General features: G+C 47.3%; 1 protein-coding gene across 5 annotated transcripts in view; it reads left to right on the top strand.

Annotated features, from left to right (window-relative positions):
• SUPT20H (SPT20 homolog, SAGA complex component) overlaps positions 1–19,113 on the top strand; it is a 61,052-nt gene that overhangs the window by 9,774 nt on the left and 32,165 nt on the right. For all 5 annotated transcript variants that reach the window (XM_015429000.1, XM_015428996.1, XM_015428999.1 and 2 more), the window contains exons 6-13: positions 522–588; positions 4,985–5,111; positions 6,918–7,021; positions 11,417–11,533; positions 11,635–11,688; positions 13,137–13,276; positions 14,943–15,099; positions 15,201–15,257. In XM_015429000.1, coding sequence (XP_015284486.1) covers positions 522–588; positions 4,985–5,111; positions 6,918–7,021; positions 11,417–11,533; positions 11,635–11,688; positions 13,137–13,276; positions 14,943–15,099; positions 15,201–15,257 — 823 coding nt within the window. The remainder of the gene's footprint in view (positions 1–521; positions 589–4,984; positions 5,112–6,917; positions 7,022–11,416; positions 11,534–11,634; positions 11,689–13,136; positions 13,277–14,942; positions 15,100–15,200; positions 15,258–19,113) is intronic.

Here is a 19,113-nt window from a genome sequence, read left to right as displayed (position 1 = left end):
TTGGGGGCCCCGGTGGCTTTGTGGGCGGGGGGGGGGGGGGGGGCTCTGCAACTTACCTGGTTGCTTCTTGCTCTGAGGGCTGCTGGGAGCAGGGGGTGGGGCTTGTGGCATGTGCCCGCCCCCTGGGCCCTTTACTGCCGGAGCTCCGCTCCTGTGCGCTCCTACAGGAAATGACCCCTGTGCCTGGCTCAGAAACCCTTATGCCACTGCAAATTCTAGTGTTCAGGGTGCTCACAAGCAATGCTCCCTCTAAGCTGTGGAATCTTGTAAGCAAAAATTCTACTTTGTGAGCTACTGGCATTGAAGTTGTGAGCGAGCGATTTGGCTAGTTTGCTCTGGAGCCATCCTTCCTGAGCTAAGAGGAAAATCTGTGAGCTGGAGGCTAAAAAACTCTGAGCAAGCTCGCACTAACTCAGCTTAGAGGGAGCACTGGTCACAAGACTCTGTAAACACTTCCTGTTTTATCTTAGCTAAAATAATACTTGCTCGAGCGTTTTGTCTGTTTTTCTTTTCAATTTTAGAAAGTCTGTATTTCAAAAATTATATGAACTGTATCTAGAAGAATGTGACAAGGAGCCTGAAATAAAGGTAAGAAAGGGTATACTTACCCAGCACCTCCCCCCCTCGTTCTCTCTGCCTGGCCATCTGGATTGCCTCGGTTGCATTTTAATTTGACCTTGTTATGTCCACCGTGGGCTTCCTGGGTTTCAGGGCCCCTTGACACTGTTGTTTGTTTTTTTCATATATAAAAATGTCTGCCCAGCCAAGTATCTGATGAAGTGGGCTCTAGTCCACAAAAGCTTACGCTAGAATAAAAATAAGTTGGTCTTTAAGGTGCCACAAGATTCTTGCTTACAAAATAAGTAGCTTTTTGAGTTCCTGAGTTTCTTCAGACCGGATGTTGAAAAGAACAACATTTATTAATTTTCTTTAGTTCTTATATATCCCGCCTTTCTCCCCAGTGGGGACCCAGAATGGCTTACCTCTTTCACCTCTCCTCCATTTTCTCCTCACAACAACCCTGTGAGGTAGATTAGGCTGAGAGGGTGTGACTGGCCCAAGGTCACCCAATGAGCTTCCATGGCACGATTCGAACGCAGGCCTCCCAGATGCCTGGCACTCTTAACCACTATACTTCACTGGCTCTCTCATAAAACAGAAAAGGAAGATGCAGCATGTTTGGCCTGATGGGAAAGGTCCTCTTGCCCCAGTCTTCTGGTGGAGTGCAGAAAGTGTTTGTGAACGCGGTTCTCCACCCCTTCGAATTTTGTTTTGTCAAACGGGCAGCCTGATGGAAGAGTTCTGGGGGACTCAAAATCTTGCTCGCGGCTTTGTGACGTTCGGTGGTGGTGGGAAGGGCTGTCAGGTCACAGCTGTCTTATGGCGACCCCTCATGGGGTTTTCGATGCAAGAGACGTTCAGAGGTGGGTTTGCCATTGCCTGCCTCCACATCACAACCCTGGTATTCCTTGGTGGTCTCCCATCCAAATACTAGCCAGGGCTGACTCTTTTGCTTCAAAGACCCGATGTGATCGGGCTAGCCTAGGCTGTGACATTTGAGCTGGTCTTAATTCAAGGTGTTCCCAAAAGCCTTCCAAATTAAATTTAAAAATTCAAAAACCTTAAAGCATCTGATTTTTTTTTTAAGTTTGAAGATCTTTAAAAGCTTATCTAATGGTCTGTTGAACAAAGTGGGTTGCAGGCCCGTAGCTACAGTGGGGCATCTTGGGGTGGCCTGCCCCCTGACTTTCTGCCAAGGCCCCCCAAACCTCCCACCCAGCCCAGCCCCACCCCCAACTTATTTATCGCGCTCGCCACTATCAAATATGACAAGTTCTGTAATATGACAAGTTGTGTAACGGTTAGCATCTAAACTAGAAACATTTTTATGTGACAGACCACAAGATCAGTAGTGGTTAGCATTTTTGAAATAACCCTCAAACATTTTTGAGTGATAAATGACTTGTATTTATTATTTAGTTATTATTTTACAGTATAAACATAATGGGTGCCTGTTGTGTCCTCGCTTATTGGGGAGACTGTTTCTCCTTTAATTCATATGCTGTGTACATGAACTTTGTAGATTTCTGCTGCCACCAGGAATTGAAAATTCCAAATCTCTCTATTTTGGTAGAATGACCTAGTGTCTGGGCTTTTCAGAGGACTATGTGGCCCTGAGGAAGGACTGTACTGATTGCTGGGATAAACTTCAACAAATAATGATTTATTTATAAAAGAACAAAATACGTTTCTGGGTATTTTTGAACTGATGTTGAAGAAAGAAAATATCACTGACAAAGCTTGGCGTCACACAGAGTCTCTCATACACCAAAACTCAACTCTGACAGGTTTAAACACTCAGTCTAAACTCTCTTTCTCATATTGCCACACAGGCTGAAGTCTCTTGCTCATATAGCCACACAGGCTAACTAAACTCCAACTGCTTCCTCTGCCATACAGACTCTCACACAAACTCCCCATACTCGTCTCTTCATGAACACTGAATCACCTCTGAGACCTCTCTCCTCCCACACTCTCTGTCATCAGCCAGTCACATCACACTCATCTCTCCCTATCACTCTCCTTACATTACTGCAGTCACACTAAACATTTAAAGAAACCCACACATCAAAACATGAAATCATTACAGTGCCCCACAAGAAAAAAAATTGCCCCATAAAATGAAAAATCCTGGCTACAAGCCTGGTGGGTTGACTCCTCTTAGCTTTTCCACTGGTGAAAGAGGGAGGAGGGGTGCCAGCTCCTGGTTGGGAAATACCTGGAGATTTTGGGGGTGGAGCCTGTGAGGAGGACGGGGTTTGGGAAGGGGAGGGACTTCAGTGGGGTTCAATACCATAGAGTCCACCTTCCAAAGTGGAACTGATCTCTGTCGCCTGGAGATCAATTGTAAGAGTGGGCGATCTCCAGCCACCGCCTGGAGATTGTGTAAATATATGACGGTAACACAGAGAAAGCAAGTTTGATACAAAATCACAGCACTGAGGCTGTAGCGCTGAGTAAAAAATACAGATGGACATGTAAAGTCCTAAAGATAATTTAATTCAACGTTTATAACGTTATGAAGTGGTCAGTGGCTAATATATTCATACATATTCAATATGATCCACACAGGACTCCTTTAGAGAAGACCTTGGCTGTACAGGAAGAGAGTTTGGCTGCATTTTAATGTATTTAAGCTGTTTGAGTCCTATGTGGACCATATTGAACATGTATGAATGTATTAGATGTCAGTTGTTTATAAACTTTGAATTAAATTATCTTTAGGGCCTTACATGTTGTGGCGGAACAGGCCTGTTCTGACGTACAGAACCTGTTCTGCCAGCCCCCTCCTTGGCCTGTGCCAATTCCTGGAGGGTGCTATTCCGCTTCTTCCCACTAGGGTACCGCTGCCACCACTGTCCTTTCGGGGTCTTCCTGCCAGGAGGGACAGACTCCCGACACCCCTTCTCAAACTGAGGCTCTGCCTCTCGTCTCCTGCTACCCAGCTCCTGCTTAACACAGGGACCAAAGTCCTTCTTTGGAGGCTCCCTGGAGGATTGGCAACAGGTGCCTTGACTGCTTGTCTACCCCCCTTCCCGGGACTCCCCTCTTACAGTAGCGTGGTCTAAGGCGGTTGGGGGAACTATTTGGTCCAGAGAACACTCCCAGCTTCAAAAAGTAAAATAAAAAAAGAGAAAAAGGTTACAAGCATACTCTTAGCCCAGCACCAGTTCAGCAACCGGAAAGACAAAGAAAAGTTGGTTATCATCACGTCCTTCTTTCCCTGGTTCTAAAAACTTACTCTACTAGATGTTGAAATAGAGTAGGCCATTTCAAGCTTAGAAAGTTACAAAAGGTTCTAAAGATATCTCATTACCTCGGCTCTCTGCAGCCAGTAGGCCAGGCCACGTGGCCGATGGCTCCTGGCCTGTAGAACAGAGCTCAGCCGTCTGTCCTCTCCCAAAGATCAGCACCAAGAGACAAGAGAGGCCCCCCCTCCTGAGAGCAAGCACTTTAATTACACCTCTGGCTCCACCCATTCTACATCACTCTCTACCCCCTTTGGCCTGGTCTGCCCAGGTCACCCAAGTGGACCCTGGGGATACCCAGGTGCATCCTGGGAGCCCTCGCAGGCATTCTGGGAGATCTCCAGGAGTCACCAGGCCTATTTTTAGGCAGGAACGCACAGGAACGGAGTTCCGGCAGGCTTCAGAGTTGGCCACGCCCACTACAGCCAAAACCTCTGCGTGCGTGGCTACAGAGGGGAGGCCTGGAGAGCGGAACACCCCCCCCCCAGCAACTGCGATGTTGGGGGGGGGGGCTGGAAGGATCAGGGAGGCATTTAAATTCCTCTCCATGTCTTCCCTGGCCTGTACAAGGGCTAGCTTGCCCGGGCTCCCCACAGCCTTTCCTTCAAGCCAGGGGAAGGCATGGGGATGTGGCTTAATATGCTAATGAGCTGCACTGTCATGGGTGTGGCCTAATATGCTAATTAGTTCCTGCTGGGCTTTTTCTACAAAAAAAGCCCTGTACATAACTATGGCAGGTAATTGCCCCAGCTTCCTGCCCTTCCAGAGAGAAGAGGGGGGAAAACAGGAACACTTTAAAAACTCAGAATGGGAGGGGAGGTTCCTCCACACATGTCCATCTGTATTTTTTACACAGTGCTACAGCCTCGGTGCTGTGATTTTGTATCAAAATACCTGGAGATTGGCAACTCGAGGAGTGGATGTCTTGACCACTGGAAAGGGGTGTGCTGTGGATCGTGGGATCCGTGTGAGCCGAAGCTGCACTGGGAGGGGGGGGGTGGCCACCATGAGGAAAGGAATCGGGAAAGGTTGTGTGGAAAAGTCCAGGGTTTCAGTCACACCTGACAAGTGGCGGATCAGGTGGCTTGTGGTGAGATAGCGACGGGAGTGTAGCCCTTAGTGCGCTCGGTTGCCTCGTTTGTCGTTTTCCTGAGTGCTTGCCTGCCTTCAAGCAGAAGCTGCGACGGAACGTGAACCTGTTGGAGAAGCTGGTGATGCAAGAGGCGCTGTCGTGCCTGGTGGTCAACCTGTATCCCGGGAATGAAGGCTACTCGCTGATGCTCCGGGGAAAGAACGGCTCAGGTACAGTCGGAGCGGTGGAGCGGGCCTTTTCGTTACCCCTTCTCCCAAGCGGCGCTTTATGAAGCTCACCCGGGCTGCTTGCAGTGGGACCGGTTTTCTGTTGTGCCATCGCTGTCTTCAGCTTGGAACAAAACGACTAAAAGATGGATTCTGGAGAAATGTGAGGTTTTTGGGGCTCCTGCATGTTTTCCAGTCAGTATGCAGAGTTCTCCCCAGCGAGTCGTTCTTGTTCCGCATAACTGAGATTCAGAAGCAAGTTCAGTCCTGCCGTTCTCCAAACAACTTATTTCTGAAAAAAGGCGTCCCCGGTGTGATGCCCGCAGGGGCATGATGCCCGCAGGGGCATGATGCCCGCAGGGGCATGATGCCCGCAGGGGCCATGGCCAAGGCTCCCTCTAAGCTGTGGGGTCCTGTGAGCAAAAATTCTACTTTGTGAGCTACCGGCTTTAAAGTTGTGAGCGAGCGATTTGGCAGTTGCATAAATTAGTCTGCTCTGGAGCCATCTGTCAGGTTCCCAGTCAAATCACACTCCACACACACTTTGTCAGTGAAATGCTTTATTAGAGATATGAGATGCTGTGGGTTCAAACTCTTTGTTAGGACTAATTTGCAAAGGCAGGAAAAGCATCATATAGGTAAAACCCCAAATTCCATTCACACCAACGTCAGCGTTTCTATAGCAACCCAGACAGATATATGGTTGCCCTGTCTAACCTAGCCAGGCACAAGACTTCGCCAGAGACATACTCATGAGAAAGCTGTCTTGGGGCTCATTTCATAAAGTTACCAAGCGATACTCCCTAACGCTCTAACAACACACCCCCCCCCCCCCCGAGGAATGCAAATGGCAAGCGAGGGCAAAGGTGCAGCTATAAGGTACAGACAGGGCAAAAGCAAATGCTAAAAAATAATATGTCAAACAGAAACAACATGAATGCCAGAGCTTGACACCATCCTTCCTCTGAGCCAAGACAGCAATGTGTGAGCCGGAGGCTAAAAAACTGTGAGCTGGCTCATGCTAACTCAGCTTAGAGGGAACACTGGCCGTGGGCCCCCACTGGCCCCTTTCCTCGTGCCTGGCAAGTGTTTTTAGAAAGTGGGTGGGGCTTTTGCCAAGCAAGGCTTCTAACTGGCAGTCGGAGATTTGACTGGCCGTGCAGAGTTTTAAAAACATGACTTTGGCAGCAGCTGCCAGCAGAGCACACCGGTCTTCACCGTGTGACTGAAGGTAAGCTGCAGAAGCCATTTTGTGGCTGACTCCGCCTCCTGTGGCAGCCATTTTGTTTCTGCGCCCACTATACTGTGTCAGAATTCCAGAGGTGCCCACAGGCTCAAAAGCTTTGGGGACTCCTGCTCTAAAAAGTTCTTGGCCTTGCCCGTCTTTGGGTTAAGGAGGATTTCGGATGTATTCAAATCACAGTTTTATAAGGCAGATGTGTTTTGCAGCACCGAGCCAGTATTAGTTTGTTTGCTGGAGTCATCAGGGCTCCAAAATATTTCTCTAAGAAGAAGAGGAGGAGGAGGAGGAGGAAGAGATTGGATTTATACCCCGCCCTTCATTTGGAGTCTCAGAGCGGTTTACAAATTCCTTTCCCTTCCCCTCCCCACAACAGACACCCTGTGAGATAGGTGGGGCCGAGAGAGCTCTGACAGAAAGTGGTCTTTTCAAGAACAGCTCTTGTCAGAACTATGCCTTGCCCAAGGTCACACCAGCAGCTGTATGTGGAGGAGTGGGGAATCAAACCCGGTTCTCCCACTGCACCAAACGTACCAGGTTCCTGCTGAAATGTTTCTGTTTCCTTGCAGATTCGGAAACCATTCGGCTTTCCTATGAAGAGGGAGAATTGCTGGAATATTTGGATAACGAGGAGCTTCCCCCCATCTTAGTCGATCTCCTGGAAAAATCTCAGGTTTGAAAGATTTTGCAAGGGGTTGTGTGTAGTGCGTGGGCCGTACTAGCAGTAGTAACGACGTGTTCCATTGTCGCTCTTTCCTCTTTTCTTCCGGTGACCAGTGTATGTAGTCAAAATGATAGTTGATGGGAATCCTTTGAGGGAAATCTTAATATTTTTTTAAATGATCATGGTTCTGATGAATACAGTGCAGTTACTGGCATGGGTAGGTTCTGTTCTGACACCATGTCAGATCATGATGAAGGAGGCTTTACGATGGTTTGATGTGATGTCTTAACTGAAAGCTTGTACTTAGCAAGGAAGGCCGAGCACCAAAGAATGGATGCTTTCGAGTTATGGTTCTGGAGAAGACTCTTGGGAGTCCCCTGGGCTGCAAGGAGATCGAATCAGTCGATCCTAAAAAGAAATCAACCCTGACTGTTCCCTGGGATGCCAGAGACTGAAGCTGAAGCTCAAATACTTTGGCCACCAAAGGAGAAGGAACATTCACTGGAGGAGAAGACCCCGATGCTGGGAAAGACTGAAGGTCAAAGAAGAAGGGGACGGCAAAGGATGAGATGGTTGGACAGTGTTATCGAGGCAACAGACATGAAGTTGAACTAACTCTGGAGCACGATGGAAGACAGGAGGGCCTGGCGTGATGTGGTCCATGGGGTCGCGAAGAGTCGGACTCAACTGTGCGACTGAACAACAGCAATAACTTTGCAATCACCTCTTCTCTTCCAAAGGCTACTACGCCATGAAGATGGAAAAGGAAATTCTTACCTGATGAATTTTTCCTCAAGGAGAAGAGATTGTTTTTTGTTGGGTTCGGTCCTGCCTTCAGCCACAGGTGGGGCAAAAGCTTTTCCTGGGTGGTGTGATCTTTTCTTTGGCCCCCAGATGTCAGTGAAGCCAGAGAAAGGATACTGTAATCTTTATTAAAAAAAAAAAAAAACTACAAAGGAAAACTGGCAGAAAACTAATTACATTCTGCATAGCAACAGTCAGGGGTCATTTCCTGCCGGAGCGGAGCTCCAGCAGTAAAGAGCCCAGGGGGTGGGCACATGCAACAAGCCCCGCCCCCTGCTCCCAGCAGCCCTCAGTCAGAGCAAGAAGCACCCAGGTAAGTTGCAGAGCTCCCCCTGGCCCCCCCAGTCCAAAACAGTCCAGTGGCACCTTTAAGACCAAGTTTTATTCAGGTACAAGCTCTCCCTCCTCTGCGAGGACAGATCTGCACGTTCTCCCCCCCCCCCCAATAGCTAGCAATCCAAAACAGTCCAGTGGAGCCTGAGCGGTGGGTGTTGCCTTCTGACACACTTCCGGTGATGTCAAGGGGTGTGGCATATGCAAATAAGTTATGCTAATGAGTTATGCTAATGAGCTCCTGCGCCTCTTTTTCTACGAAATGACCCCTGGCAACAGTTGATGAGAAAATATATTGCAGAAAATAAAAGCAGGAGGGAGCGTGTCTGTGTATGTCTGGGGGACTTTTCTGTGTACCAGGAGACGAGTGAACCTAAGAAGTGTGCGTGCGCATGAAAGCTTATGCCCAGAATTGCACTGGGTTCAGCTCCCACCCGTGAACTCAGCACCAGTGAGGTGGAAGGCACCTTCCTAGATGCTTATGCCCTTGAGGCTACCAGGCCTAATGGTGTGACCGGCTGCTGGGTTACTGCCCATCTCCCATGTCTGAGTCTCTGAAGCTACCAGCAGCTTGCTGTGCTTTAGAGAAAGGAACTTCCATCTTTTAGTAGGCCTCAGCCTGAACCATTGTTTGAAATCTGAACAAGAAGTTGCTTAAAGAGACCGGTTTCTTGACAGGGGGTACGAGTTTGATGGCCATCTGACAGCAATGCGGATTCTGTGAATTCAGGCATAAGGGAGGGCAGGAAGGGTTGCCTCAGTGCTTAGTTCTCGTGGCCCTTTCTTACACGCCCAGGGAACTGCTGATCGCCACTTTGGAGTCAGGAAGCCGTTTTTCTCCAGGCTGGTTTGGCTGGAGATCCTGGAGGTCTTTTGTCATCTTCTGGGTGTGGAACAGCGACCACTGGGGGTGTGGAGGGGGAGGTATTTGTGAATTTCCTGCCTTGTGCAGGGGGTTGGACTAGATGAGCCTGGAGGTCCTTTCCAACTCTATGATTCTATTTCCTCTTCCCACGAGTGGTGCCTTTCTTAGCCGCATAAGGAGAACACCTCAGCACTACCTCTCGAGCAATATTTCTCATGGTGCGACCCTCCCAAGCTGAATTTGGAAGGCAAGGAGCACAGTCCGCTTAGTTCTACTGTGGGATTCGCTCCTCAAGGACAGATGTCGTTGTAGTCATTCTCCTTGCTGAAGTGAGTTCCTGAAGCCCTCCAGTGAAACCTGCCTTTCTGACTAAGGCAGAAAGACAGCTGGGAGTTACAGAAAGACCCCTCCACCTAGAAAAATCTTTTTGCCCCACCTTCTGGTCCCAGAAAGTAGGGCCTAGCCTGGTGAGGAACAGCCTCCATAGGGTGGAAAGGAGCGGCGTGTTGAGAGGACAGAAACAAAGTTAGATCAGTCCCGAGTTTGCCTGTTGGATGCTTGGAAGGGTCCAATCTTGGTTTCCTAGCTAGTGGAAACCGTGGTTTGGCTTTTGTAAACCAAGGAGCAGTTTCACTAACTAATGGGTGGGTCTTGACGAAATGTTTCTGATCACTAGAAGTCAGTAATAATTGAAATGCTGGCAGCTATATGCCCATGTATGAAAAGAGGAGAAGAAGATTGGGTTTAGGTGGGGCTGAGTGAGAGAACTGAAGAAGAAAAGAAGAGATTGGATTTATACCCCGCCCTTCACTAACCAAAGGAGACTCAGAGCAGCTTATAATCCCCTTCCCCTTCCCGGCCACAACTTCCCTGTGAGGTCGGTGGGGCTGAGAGCTCTTGAGAGAACTGCCCTTGAGAGAACAGCTCTGAGAGGACTTGTGACTGACCCAAGGTCACACCAGCAGCTGCGCGTGGAGGAGCGGGGTATCAAACCCAGATCTTCCAGATTAGAGTCCGCGCTCCTAACCACGACACCAAACTGGTTCTATGCTGTGGAGTATTAATAAATATAAAAATGCTGCGTTCACAAGGTAGCATTTTGTGATCATAATTTTGTGGTCTCTCGGCCCTGGGAAGAGAGAAAAACAGTGCCACATGGAACGTCCATACTTATTGGGTGTGCCATCTGGGACGTCATCTTCATGGAAGATCTTGTTTGAACATCTACACTTAATAGGTTGTAACTTATGTTGTTATATTGTAGTGATGTTTTAATATGTTTTTAATCCGTTTTATGTGTTGGCTTTGCCTGTCTGTGACCCGCCCTGAGTCCACGTTGCGGGGAGGGCGGGCTATAAATTGAAATTATAAATAAAAAAATAAAATAAAATGTTGAGATGCTAAAAATTCATAATGTGCTTGTGACGACCTCCTTATTCTGAAGGTCTGGTTTCACTTTAAAAGTGTTCTTTTTATATTGTTCTACTGGGTATATACGGCTGCCACCAGGAAATTTTAAGGATTTCCAAACCTTTATACTTTGACTTCTGCTCTTACTGGTTAGGTAGATTGAGTTCAAGGCCCACGAGGGACTATGTGGTCCTGGGAAGTATTTCCTTCAGAGCTGGTATACTTGAATGAAAAAGGATTTATTAAAATAAAGCATGAATAAGAGGGTAGTACAATGTAACTAGTAATGTGTAAATACTGAACGATTGCTTGGTGTATCACACACAATCTGCTCCCTTACTGACAGGGATCTTTCAGGTAACTTTGTAACACTTTAACTCAAGGTCATATATGTTCACTGTTTCTCTCCAGGACATACAGCCTTTCCTATGTTGTCTTCAATTAAACTTTCATTTATTTTTCTCTATTCTCTCAGCCTTCCTTCTGTTTCTCACTGAACTAACTTATTCCACACAGGACTGCTTCTCACTTCTTTCATACACAGAACTAACTGAACTTATCAACTGTCAAAACTGTAACTGTAAAACCTGACTGACATACATACTCATCCACTCATTTTCACTTCCAAAACCCTCTCTGTCACCCACCAATCATACCACACTTGCTTCTCTCAACCACTCTAGTCTACTTACCACAGCCATGCAACCAAACTTTTAAAGAGACACACACACACCAAAACAAGGAATCGTTACAGTGCTACAAGCAGATAAGTGTATAGCAACCAAGGAAGCCACAAAGGCCCTCAGTTTACGAGACCTGAGCACGGCTGTAAACAAGAGGACATTTGGGAGGTCATTAATTCAGAGGGTCGCCATATATTTAAAGCCACTTGATGGCCCTTCACACACCCACACACATCCTATGAGTCCAGTTGGTCTTACAACAGCATCCCTCGCCTACTCATAAATACACATCTGCTTGCCTTCGGACAGATCAATATCTTCCATTGCGGCTGCGTCATAACAGAAATACGGGACTATCGGCAGTCTGGCAACCTGAAATCCGCCACGTACCAAAGCAGGCACGTCCTCCTGCGCCCGACGATGCAGGTGAGCACTTCGGGATCCCCCAGATTCTCACGGGTTTAAAAGAAAGCACCGTTTTCATAAGTAATAAAAGGTTTGCCTCTTTCCCCCCCTCCCTCCCCCAGACCTTGATTTGCGACGTGCATTCCATCACAAGCGACAACCACAAATGGACACAGGTAAGTGATCTGGCAACATCTTGGGTGACCGCAGGGCCAGGGTGGCCAAACTTGCTCAGGGCTAAGAGCCACATAGAATAAACGTCAGATGTTCGAGAGCCGCAAGACACAGACAGATATTACACACACCTTTTTATTTTAAAATATGCACATTATTGACATTGAATGTGAGTCTGGGGAGATAGGAACTATTGAACATATGATGTTTAGATGTAAGTGGTACAATGAGGCTCGAGATAGATTAATTCAACCTCTCATTAAAGAAATGCCTTGGCAGACAGACTCTGAGTGTTGTAATAAAATGTTATCGGATGAAAATCACTCTATTTACTAAGATTGTGGCTAAATTTTGGGTGGCATGCTGTCGCATTTGAAAAGGACAGCTTAACTTGTAAAATCGCAATTCTCTCCTTTTTAGTGTGTTTTTAGTGAATCTGTTATATGTATTCTATATTTTTATATTGTGTAGTTTGTGATGTTTTATTTTGGTGCCCCTTGGTGGGGTGTTTGGATTGCTCTGGCTGGATGCCATAATAAAATTTCATTCATTAACATTGAATGAGACTGCCAAAAATGAAAACAAAAAAGGGGTTAAAACAGATATTGATAATATTTATTTGTCCACTGATATTTGTTTGCTAATGATATCTATTTGTCTGAAAGAGAGAATGAAAGAGGTGGAAAGAAAGAGAGAGAGAAACCAAGAAAGCAAATAGATGGGAGGGGGGGAGAAAAAGTATGCTTCCCCTTTGCTTCCCCAGCTGCCCCGCCGGGAGCCGCACAATATGTGTGAAAGAGCCGCATGTGGCTCCCTGACCTTCAGTCTGTTTTGATATTCAAGGCCGTTCCTCTAACAATTTCTTACTCAATCTGATATTTCAGCCTCAGGAAAGGCCAGCACTGTATAGGGTTACTGGTCACCAAGGTGTTAAATAGCGGCATGCGCCCAGTATATGTGCTCTAAAAACATTTGGGGTGCCAAGAAAGGTGGCAGTGGGTACCGTGGCACCTGCGGGAGTCACGTTGGTGACCCCCGACTTAGATTAATACTTAAGAGCAGGTATGTTATAGGATTTGTACAATGAAATTATTCACCTGTCGCGGTGAAGAGTGACAGGAATAATATTTTGCTTGCACAATCTGGTCCCGTGCATTTAGAGACCCCTGAAGCCCAGCGGCCTCCGTGGCACTTACCCCAAATCAGTGTTCCCTCTAAGCTGAGTTAGTGTGAGCTAGCACACAGTTTTTTAGCCTCCAGCTCACAGGTTTCTGTCTTAACTCTGGAAGGATGCAGCTGCCAAATCGCTCGCTCACAATTTCAAGGCCAGCAGCTCACAAAGTAGAATTTTTGCTCACAAGACTCCACAGCTGAGAGGGAGCATTGCTCCAAATTAAATGTGAATAGTGTTTCCTTGCCATTTTAGAAGTCTCCTGTGCTTGTTTTAAAGGAAGATAAGCTCTTACTGGAAAGCCAAGTTATCCTGGCAACAGCAGAACCCCTCTGCCTGGATCCATCCATTGCCGTAACCTGCACAGCCAACAGACTCCTGTACAACAAACAGAAAATGAACACCCGGCCTATGAAACGGTACTGGAAAATAACAACCCGCTCTGGTTAGGGAACAGTAGATGTCTTTCATGAGGACAAATACTAATTCACAGATGAGATTTTAGCTGATTTTAGAAATCCATAAGAATTTTCCTGTAAATTGGTACCGGGGGGGGGGACCCCTTAAAACTCAGGGAGATTGGAATAAAGGGTACTTTGATGATAAACAGGTGACTGGTTTTGAGTGTGCAGCAGGGTCCTAGAACTGCCTTTTAGGAGTACGTGGATAGAGAACTACCAGAAGTACAAGCTGGGTTTCGAAGAGGTAGAGGAACTAGAGATCAAATTGCCAACATTCGCTGGATTATGGAGAAAGCAAGAGAGTACCAGAAAAATATCTACTTCTGCTTCATTGACTATGCTAAAGCTTTTGACTGTGTGGATCACAACAAACTATGGCAGGTCCTTAAAGAGATGGGAGTACCAGACCACCTCACATGTCTCTTGAGAAACCTGTATAAGGGCCAAGAAGCGACAGTTAGAACCGGATATGGAACAACTGATTGGTTCAGCATAGGAAAAGGAGTACGACAAGGATGTATATTGTCGCCTTGCTTATTTAATATATATGCAGAGTACATCATGCGAAATGCTGGCCTGGATGAATCACAAGCGGGAATTAAGATTGCTGGGGAAAAGATCAACAACCTCAGATATGCAGACGATACCACTCTAATGGCAGAAAGTGAAGAGGACCTAAAGAGCCTCTTGCTCAGGGTAAAAGAGGAGAGCGCAAAAGTGGGCTTGAAGCTCAACATCAAAAAAACTAAGATCATGGCATCCGGCCCCATCACTCCTTGGCAAATAGAAGGGGAAGTCGTGGAAGTAGTGACAGACTTCACGTTCCTGGGATCCCAGATCACCGCAGACTGTGACTGCAGCCATGAAATTAAAAGACGCCTGCTCCTTGGGAGGAAAGTGATGGCGAACCTAAACAGCATGATAAAAAGTAGAGACATCACCCTGCCAACAAAAATACGCATGGTCCAAGCAATGGTATTCCCAGTAGTCATGTATGGCTGTGAGAGTTGGACTATAAGGAAGGCCGAGCGCCGAAGAATAGATTCTTTTGAACTATGGTGCTGGAGGAGACTCTTGAGAGTCCCTTGGACTGCAAGAAGATCAAATCAGTCAATCCTCAAAGAAATCAACCCTGACTGTTCCCTGGAAGGCCAGATAATGAAACTGAAGCTCAAATACTTTGGCCACCAAATGAGAAGGGAGCACTCACTGGAGAAGACCCTGATGCTGGGAAAGATTGAAGGTCAAAGAAGACTGGGACGGCAAAGGATGAGATGGTTAGACAGTGTCATAGATGCAACGAACATGAAGTTGAGCAAACGTCAGAGGACAGCGGAAGACCGGAAGGCCTGGCGTGATCTGGTCCATGGGGTCATGAAGAGTCGGACTCAACTGTGCGACTGAACAACAATGATGATACTGGCTGATTTGTTTTCAATTCCCTTCCTAATAATCCCCAGCATAGCGTTGGCCTTTTTTATTGCAGTCGCACGCTGTCTCGACATTTTCATTGAGTTATTGACTACGAGTCCAAGATCTCTCTCTTGGTCAGTCTCTGCCAGTTCGGACCCCAGATGTGGGCTTGCACAGATGTGGTTCCCGTTAATCTCTGACTGTCTTGCAGGTGTTTCAAGAGGTATTCCCGGTCGGCCCTGAATCGGCAGCACGAGGTGTCCCATTGTCCAACCCCACCCCAGCTCAGGTTGCTCGACTATTTGCAGAAGAAAAGGGAGAGGAGAGGAGCCCAGCAATACGACCTCAAAGTGTCCAAAGCTGGAAATGTAGGCATCTTTTTGGAAAACGAATACAGCGGGTTGCATAGATACATGCAATTAACCATGGGGACTGTTCATACATCTTTGCCTGCTGTTCTTGTTTTCAGTGCGTAGATATGTGGAAGCAGAATCCCTGCCACTTGGCCGTGCCGTCTGAAGTGGATGTAAGTGTGTCATTTCCTTTTACGTTTACGGAATTTTTCCCCTTAGTTTCTCCGGTAGTCATAAAAATACGCTAGCAAAGTCTTAGAACGAATCTCTGTGTATTGGACAGAGAAATGAATGGCATTATTTGGAACCGCCTGTTGAAATAATTGAAAATACGATAAGAACAGCTGTTGGTGGCTGCAGTCAATGTCTAGAAAGAAAGGAATCTGTCAAGACCAGTTGTCACGACCCCGCCCTTCCGCCTCTGTATCATTGCCCTCAAACCGGGCTGCCCCAGAGATCACAGGGATGTTTTCCTTGTTCAGGGTCGTTTCAACCAGCACACAGTAAGAGAGAGGGAGGTATGTTTGTTTAAAACTCCCTTAGCCAAATAGATACCGGTAGCCAAATTCATAGGTCAGTGACTCATTCCAATTAAAAGAATATTATTACAAAAAGATAGACGAATAAAAACAAACAAGTAAGGGAAATACAAGTGGACGAGGTACCACATAAAGAAACAGAAGCCCAGCTAACTATCCTAGATTACTTATCCTGAGCAAAAGCTCAAAGCAGCTTAGTTGAAGAAGCTGGGCTGGAGCCAGGGAGTAGCAGTCCTCTTTCCGGCTTTAACGGCCTTATCACCGTCCGTCTGGTCCGACGAGCCTCCTGGAAAGGTGCTTGGAAAGCCTCCTTCAAGCATCCCGGCGTCTTCCTCCCGCAGTACGTGAGCAACACAGCGTGGTTACCTTGGCTGTCTCTCTGGACCGAGCCAGTGTTCTTCCTAGCCTTGCCTCGCCTCCCACTAAATAGCAGTCAAGCTGTCATTCATTTACTGGCCAATTTAGGGTTAGCACGTGGCAAGTTTAGATGGTCTTCTGTCAAGATCTCCCTGAGTCCTTGTGACTCTTGACATTTACCAGCTGCTCTAGATCAACCTAGCCCGTAATTAGTAACAGGTGTTAGGCTAACTGTGCTGCTATGCCATGTTCTTTCAGCTAAAACACATTAACTGCCTAGCTTCAGCAAACACGGTTCTTAAAGGGCAATATCTTGACACCAGTGTTCCCTCTAAGATGAGTTAATGTGAGCTAGCTCACAGTTTTTTAGCCTCCAGCTCACACATTCTCCTCTTAGCTCAGGAAGGATGGCTCCGGAGCAAACTAACTTATGCAGTAGCCAAATGGCTCGCTCAGAAGTTTAAATTAAATTAAATTAAATTAAATTAAATTGGTAACATCTTTGAGCACTTTATCATTGTTAAGTATGGTTGATTTTATTCTGTTTTTTATGTTTTATGTGGCACATGTTGCCCTTATTTGTAAGCCACCCTGAGCCTGCTCGTGGGGAGGGCGGGATATAAGTGTAACAATAAAATAAAATAAAAACGCCAGTAGCTTATGAAGTAGAATTTTTGCTCACAAGCAATGCTCCCTCTAAGCTGTGCAGTCTTGTGAGCAAAAATTCTACTTTGTGAGCTACTGGCATCAAAGTTGTGAGCGAGTGATTTGGCTGCTGCATAAATTAATTTGCTCTGGAGCCATCCTTCCTGAGCTAAGACAAAAATGTGTGAGCCAGAGGCTAAAAACCTGTCACACTAACTCAGCTTAGAGGGAGCACTGCTCACACAAGACTCCCTGTGGAATCTTAGAGGGAGCATTGGTCAAGACATGCATAAAAAGAACCAGCCTGGCATAGCGCGGGGATCCCCAAACTCTTTGAGCCTCTGGGCACATTTGGAATCCAGACACAAGGCAGTGGGCGCCGCTGTAACGTGGCCACCGTGGGATGTGGAGCCAGCCACAGAATGGCTACCGTGGGAGGCAGAGTCACACACGAAGGCCAGGGACGAGAGGAGCGATTTTAAGAAACACCCTGGGAAAGGGACGTGAAAAAGAGCAAATCAACCCTAGCGTTAGCTGCCGCCATAACAACATTATTTTAATGTGCACAGATCTCCAGTGGCTAATCAGAAGCCTTGCTAGACAAAAGCACCCCCTGGCCCCGCCCACATTCTGAAAACGCTTGGCAGATGGCGGGAAAGATGTCGGCGGTTGCCACATTGGGAACTAGGACCCGGGCAACCCAGATTCCAATCCTGACTCTGCCCTGGGAGCTTGCTGGGTGACCTTGGGCCAGTCACGTGCTCTCAGCCTAACCTACCTTGCAGGGTTGTTGTTGTGAGGACAAAATGGAGGAGAGAATTATGTAAGCTACCTAATGGGGAGAAAGATGGGGCGTAAATTCAGTTAATAAATACAAAAATAAAAAAAGAGGACTGAAAGCCAGTGAGTTGGATTCAAAGTCGCATGATCAGAAGGCACTCGCCTGAGCGGGCCTTCTCCCAGCAGCCCCCAGTGCGCCTCGGAAGCAGTTGCTTAGAGAGCTGCATAGAGAAGGGGGGATTAGGCAGAACCCCCCACTCGACTTTCCCCCTAACAGAGCAAGCATCACCCTGAGGACTGCTTTGTTAGATGGGGCAAGGGTTTGGCCGGATTCCCGCACCTCACTGCAGAGGATTTTCAGGGCATGCAGAAGGGGGAAAGCGAGGGAGATCCACTGGTGCAGACGCCTCCTGCTCAGTGTGTTTGATTCCACCTTGGGTCAGGATTGCTTCATGCCTTTTTTAGGAAATCTCCTCCTCCTCTGGGAGGATAATCAGTATGGTTCTGAGATCCCCAAACTAGCCGCACCCCTCTCATCACGGTGGCGGAAAAGTGCCACCGAGTCGCAGATGACTTACGGTGACCTGTCACGGGGTTTTCAAGGAAAGAGAGGAACAGAGGTGGTTTGCCTTTGCCTGGCTCCATGCAGCAACCCTGGACTTCCTTGGCGGTCTCCCATCCAAGTGTAACCCAGGGCCAACCCTGCTTAGCTTCCAAGATCGGACGAGATTAGATTAGCCTGGGCCATCCAGGTAAGGGCGCCCGCATCATACTCTGGAGATAGATCAAGATGGGTAGTGTGGCATCCTTGCTTATTGGGGAGACTGTTCCTCCTTTATAAACCACTTTGTGTACATGAACTTAGTAGATTTCTGCTGCCACCAGGAATTAAAAATTCCAAATCTATTTTGGTAGAAGACCCCAGTGTCTGGGCTTTTCAGAGGACTCTGTGGCCCTGAGGAAGGACTGTTCTGATTGCTGGGATAAGTTTAAACAAATAATGATTTATTTATAAAAGAACAAAATAGGTTTCTGGGTATTTTTGAACTGCTGTTGAAGAAAGAAAACATAACTGACAAGGCACACACAGTCTCTCATACACCAAAACTCAACTCTGACAGGCTTAGAACTCAGTCTAAACTCTCTTTCTCATATATCCACACAGGCTAAAATCTGCCTTTCTTAGTCACACAGGCTAAACTTTGTTGCTCATAGCCACACAGGCTAAACTCCAACTGCTTCCTCTGTCATACTGACTCTCCCATAACTCTCCACACTAGGGGTGTGCAAAAAAAATTATTCGGCCGAATCGGGCAGAATCAATTTCCGCCGGCAGTAAGACTCCCGCATGTCAGTTTTGTCAGTACCAGACCATTCCAGAGTCTTTCCGCCAGCCGAATGTCAATTTCAGCCCCAATATATCCTATGGGCCATTGAAGTCAATGGCGAAAGCGTAGGGTATATTCTGGGGGCTAGAGGGAAGGGGGTTTGAGGAAGAGGCTCCAAAATCATAGGGTAGCTGCTGGAGCCTCTCCCCAAGATACCCACCGAGTTTCAAGAACATTGGACCAGGGGGTCCAATTCTACGGGCCCCCAAACAGGTTACCCACATCCCCTCCATTGTTCTCTATGGTGGGGGAAAAGTTACTTTTTCCCACGGTGCTGTTAGTGGCTCTGGGGGGGGGGGGGGGAGGGGGAGCACTCAATT

Source organism: Gekko japonicus, unplaced genomic scaffold (assembly GCF_001447785.1).
Source record: "Gekko japonicus isolate JY-2015 unplaced genomic scaffold, Gekko_japonicus_V1.1 scaffold1361, whole genome shotgun sequence".
In the NCBI taxonomy this organism is placed as follows: domain Eukaryota; kingdom Metazoa; phylum Chordata; class Lepidosauria; order Squamata; family Gekkonidae; genus Gekko; species Gekko japonicus.
Note: the sequence above shows the minus strand (reverse complement) of the source record. Positions and strands in the feature narration are given on the sequence as shown.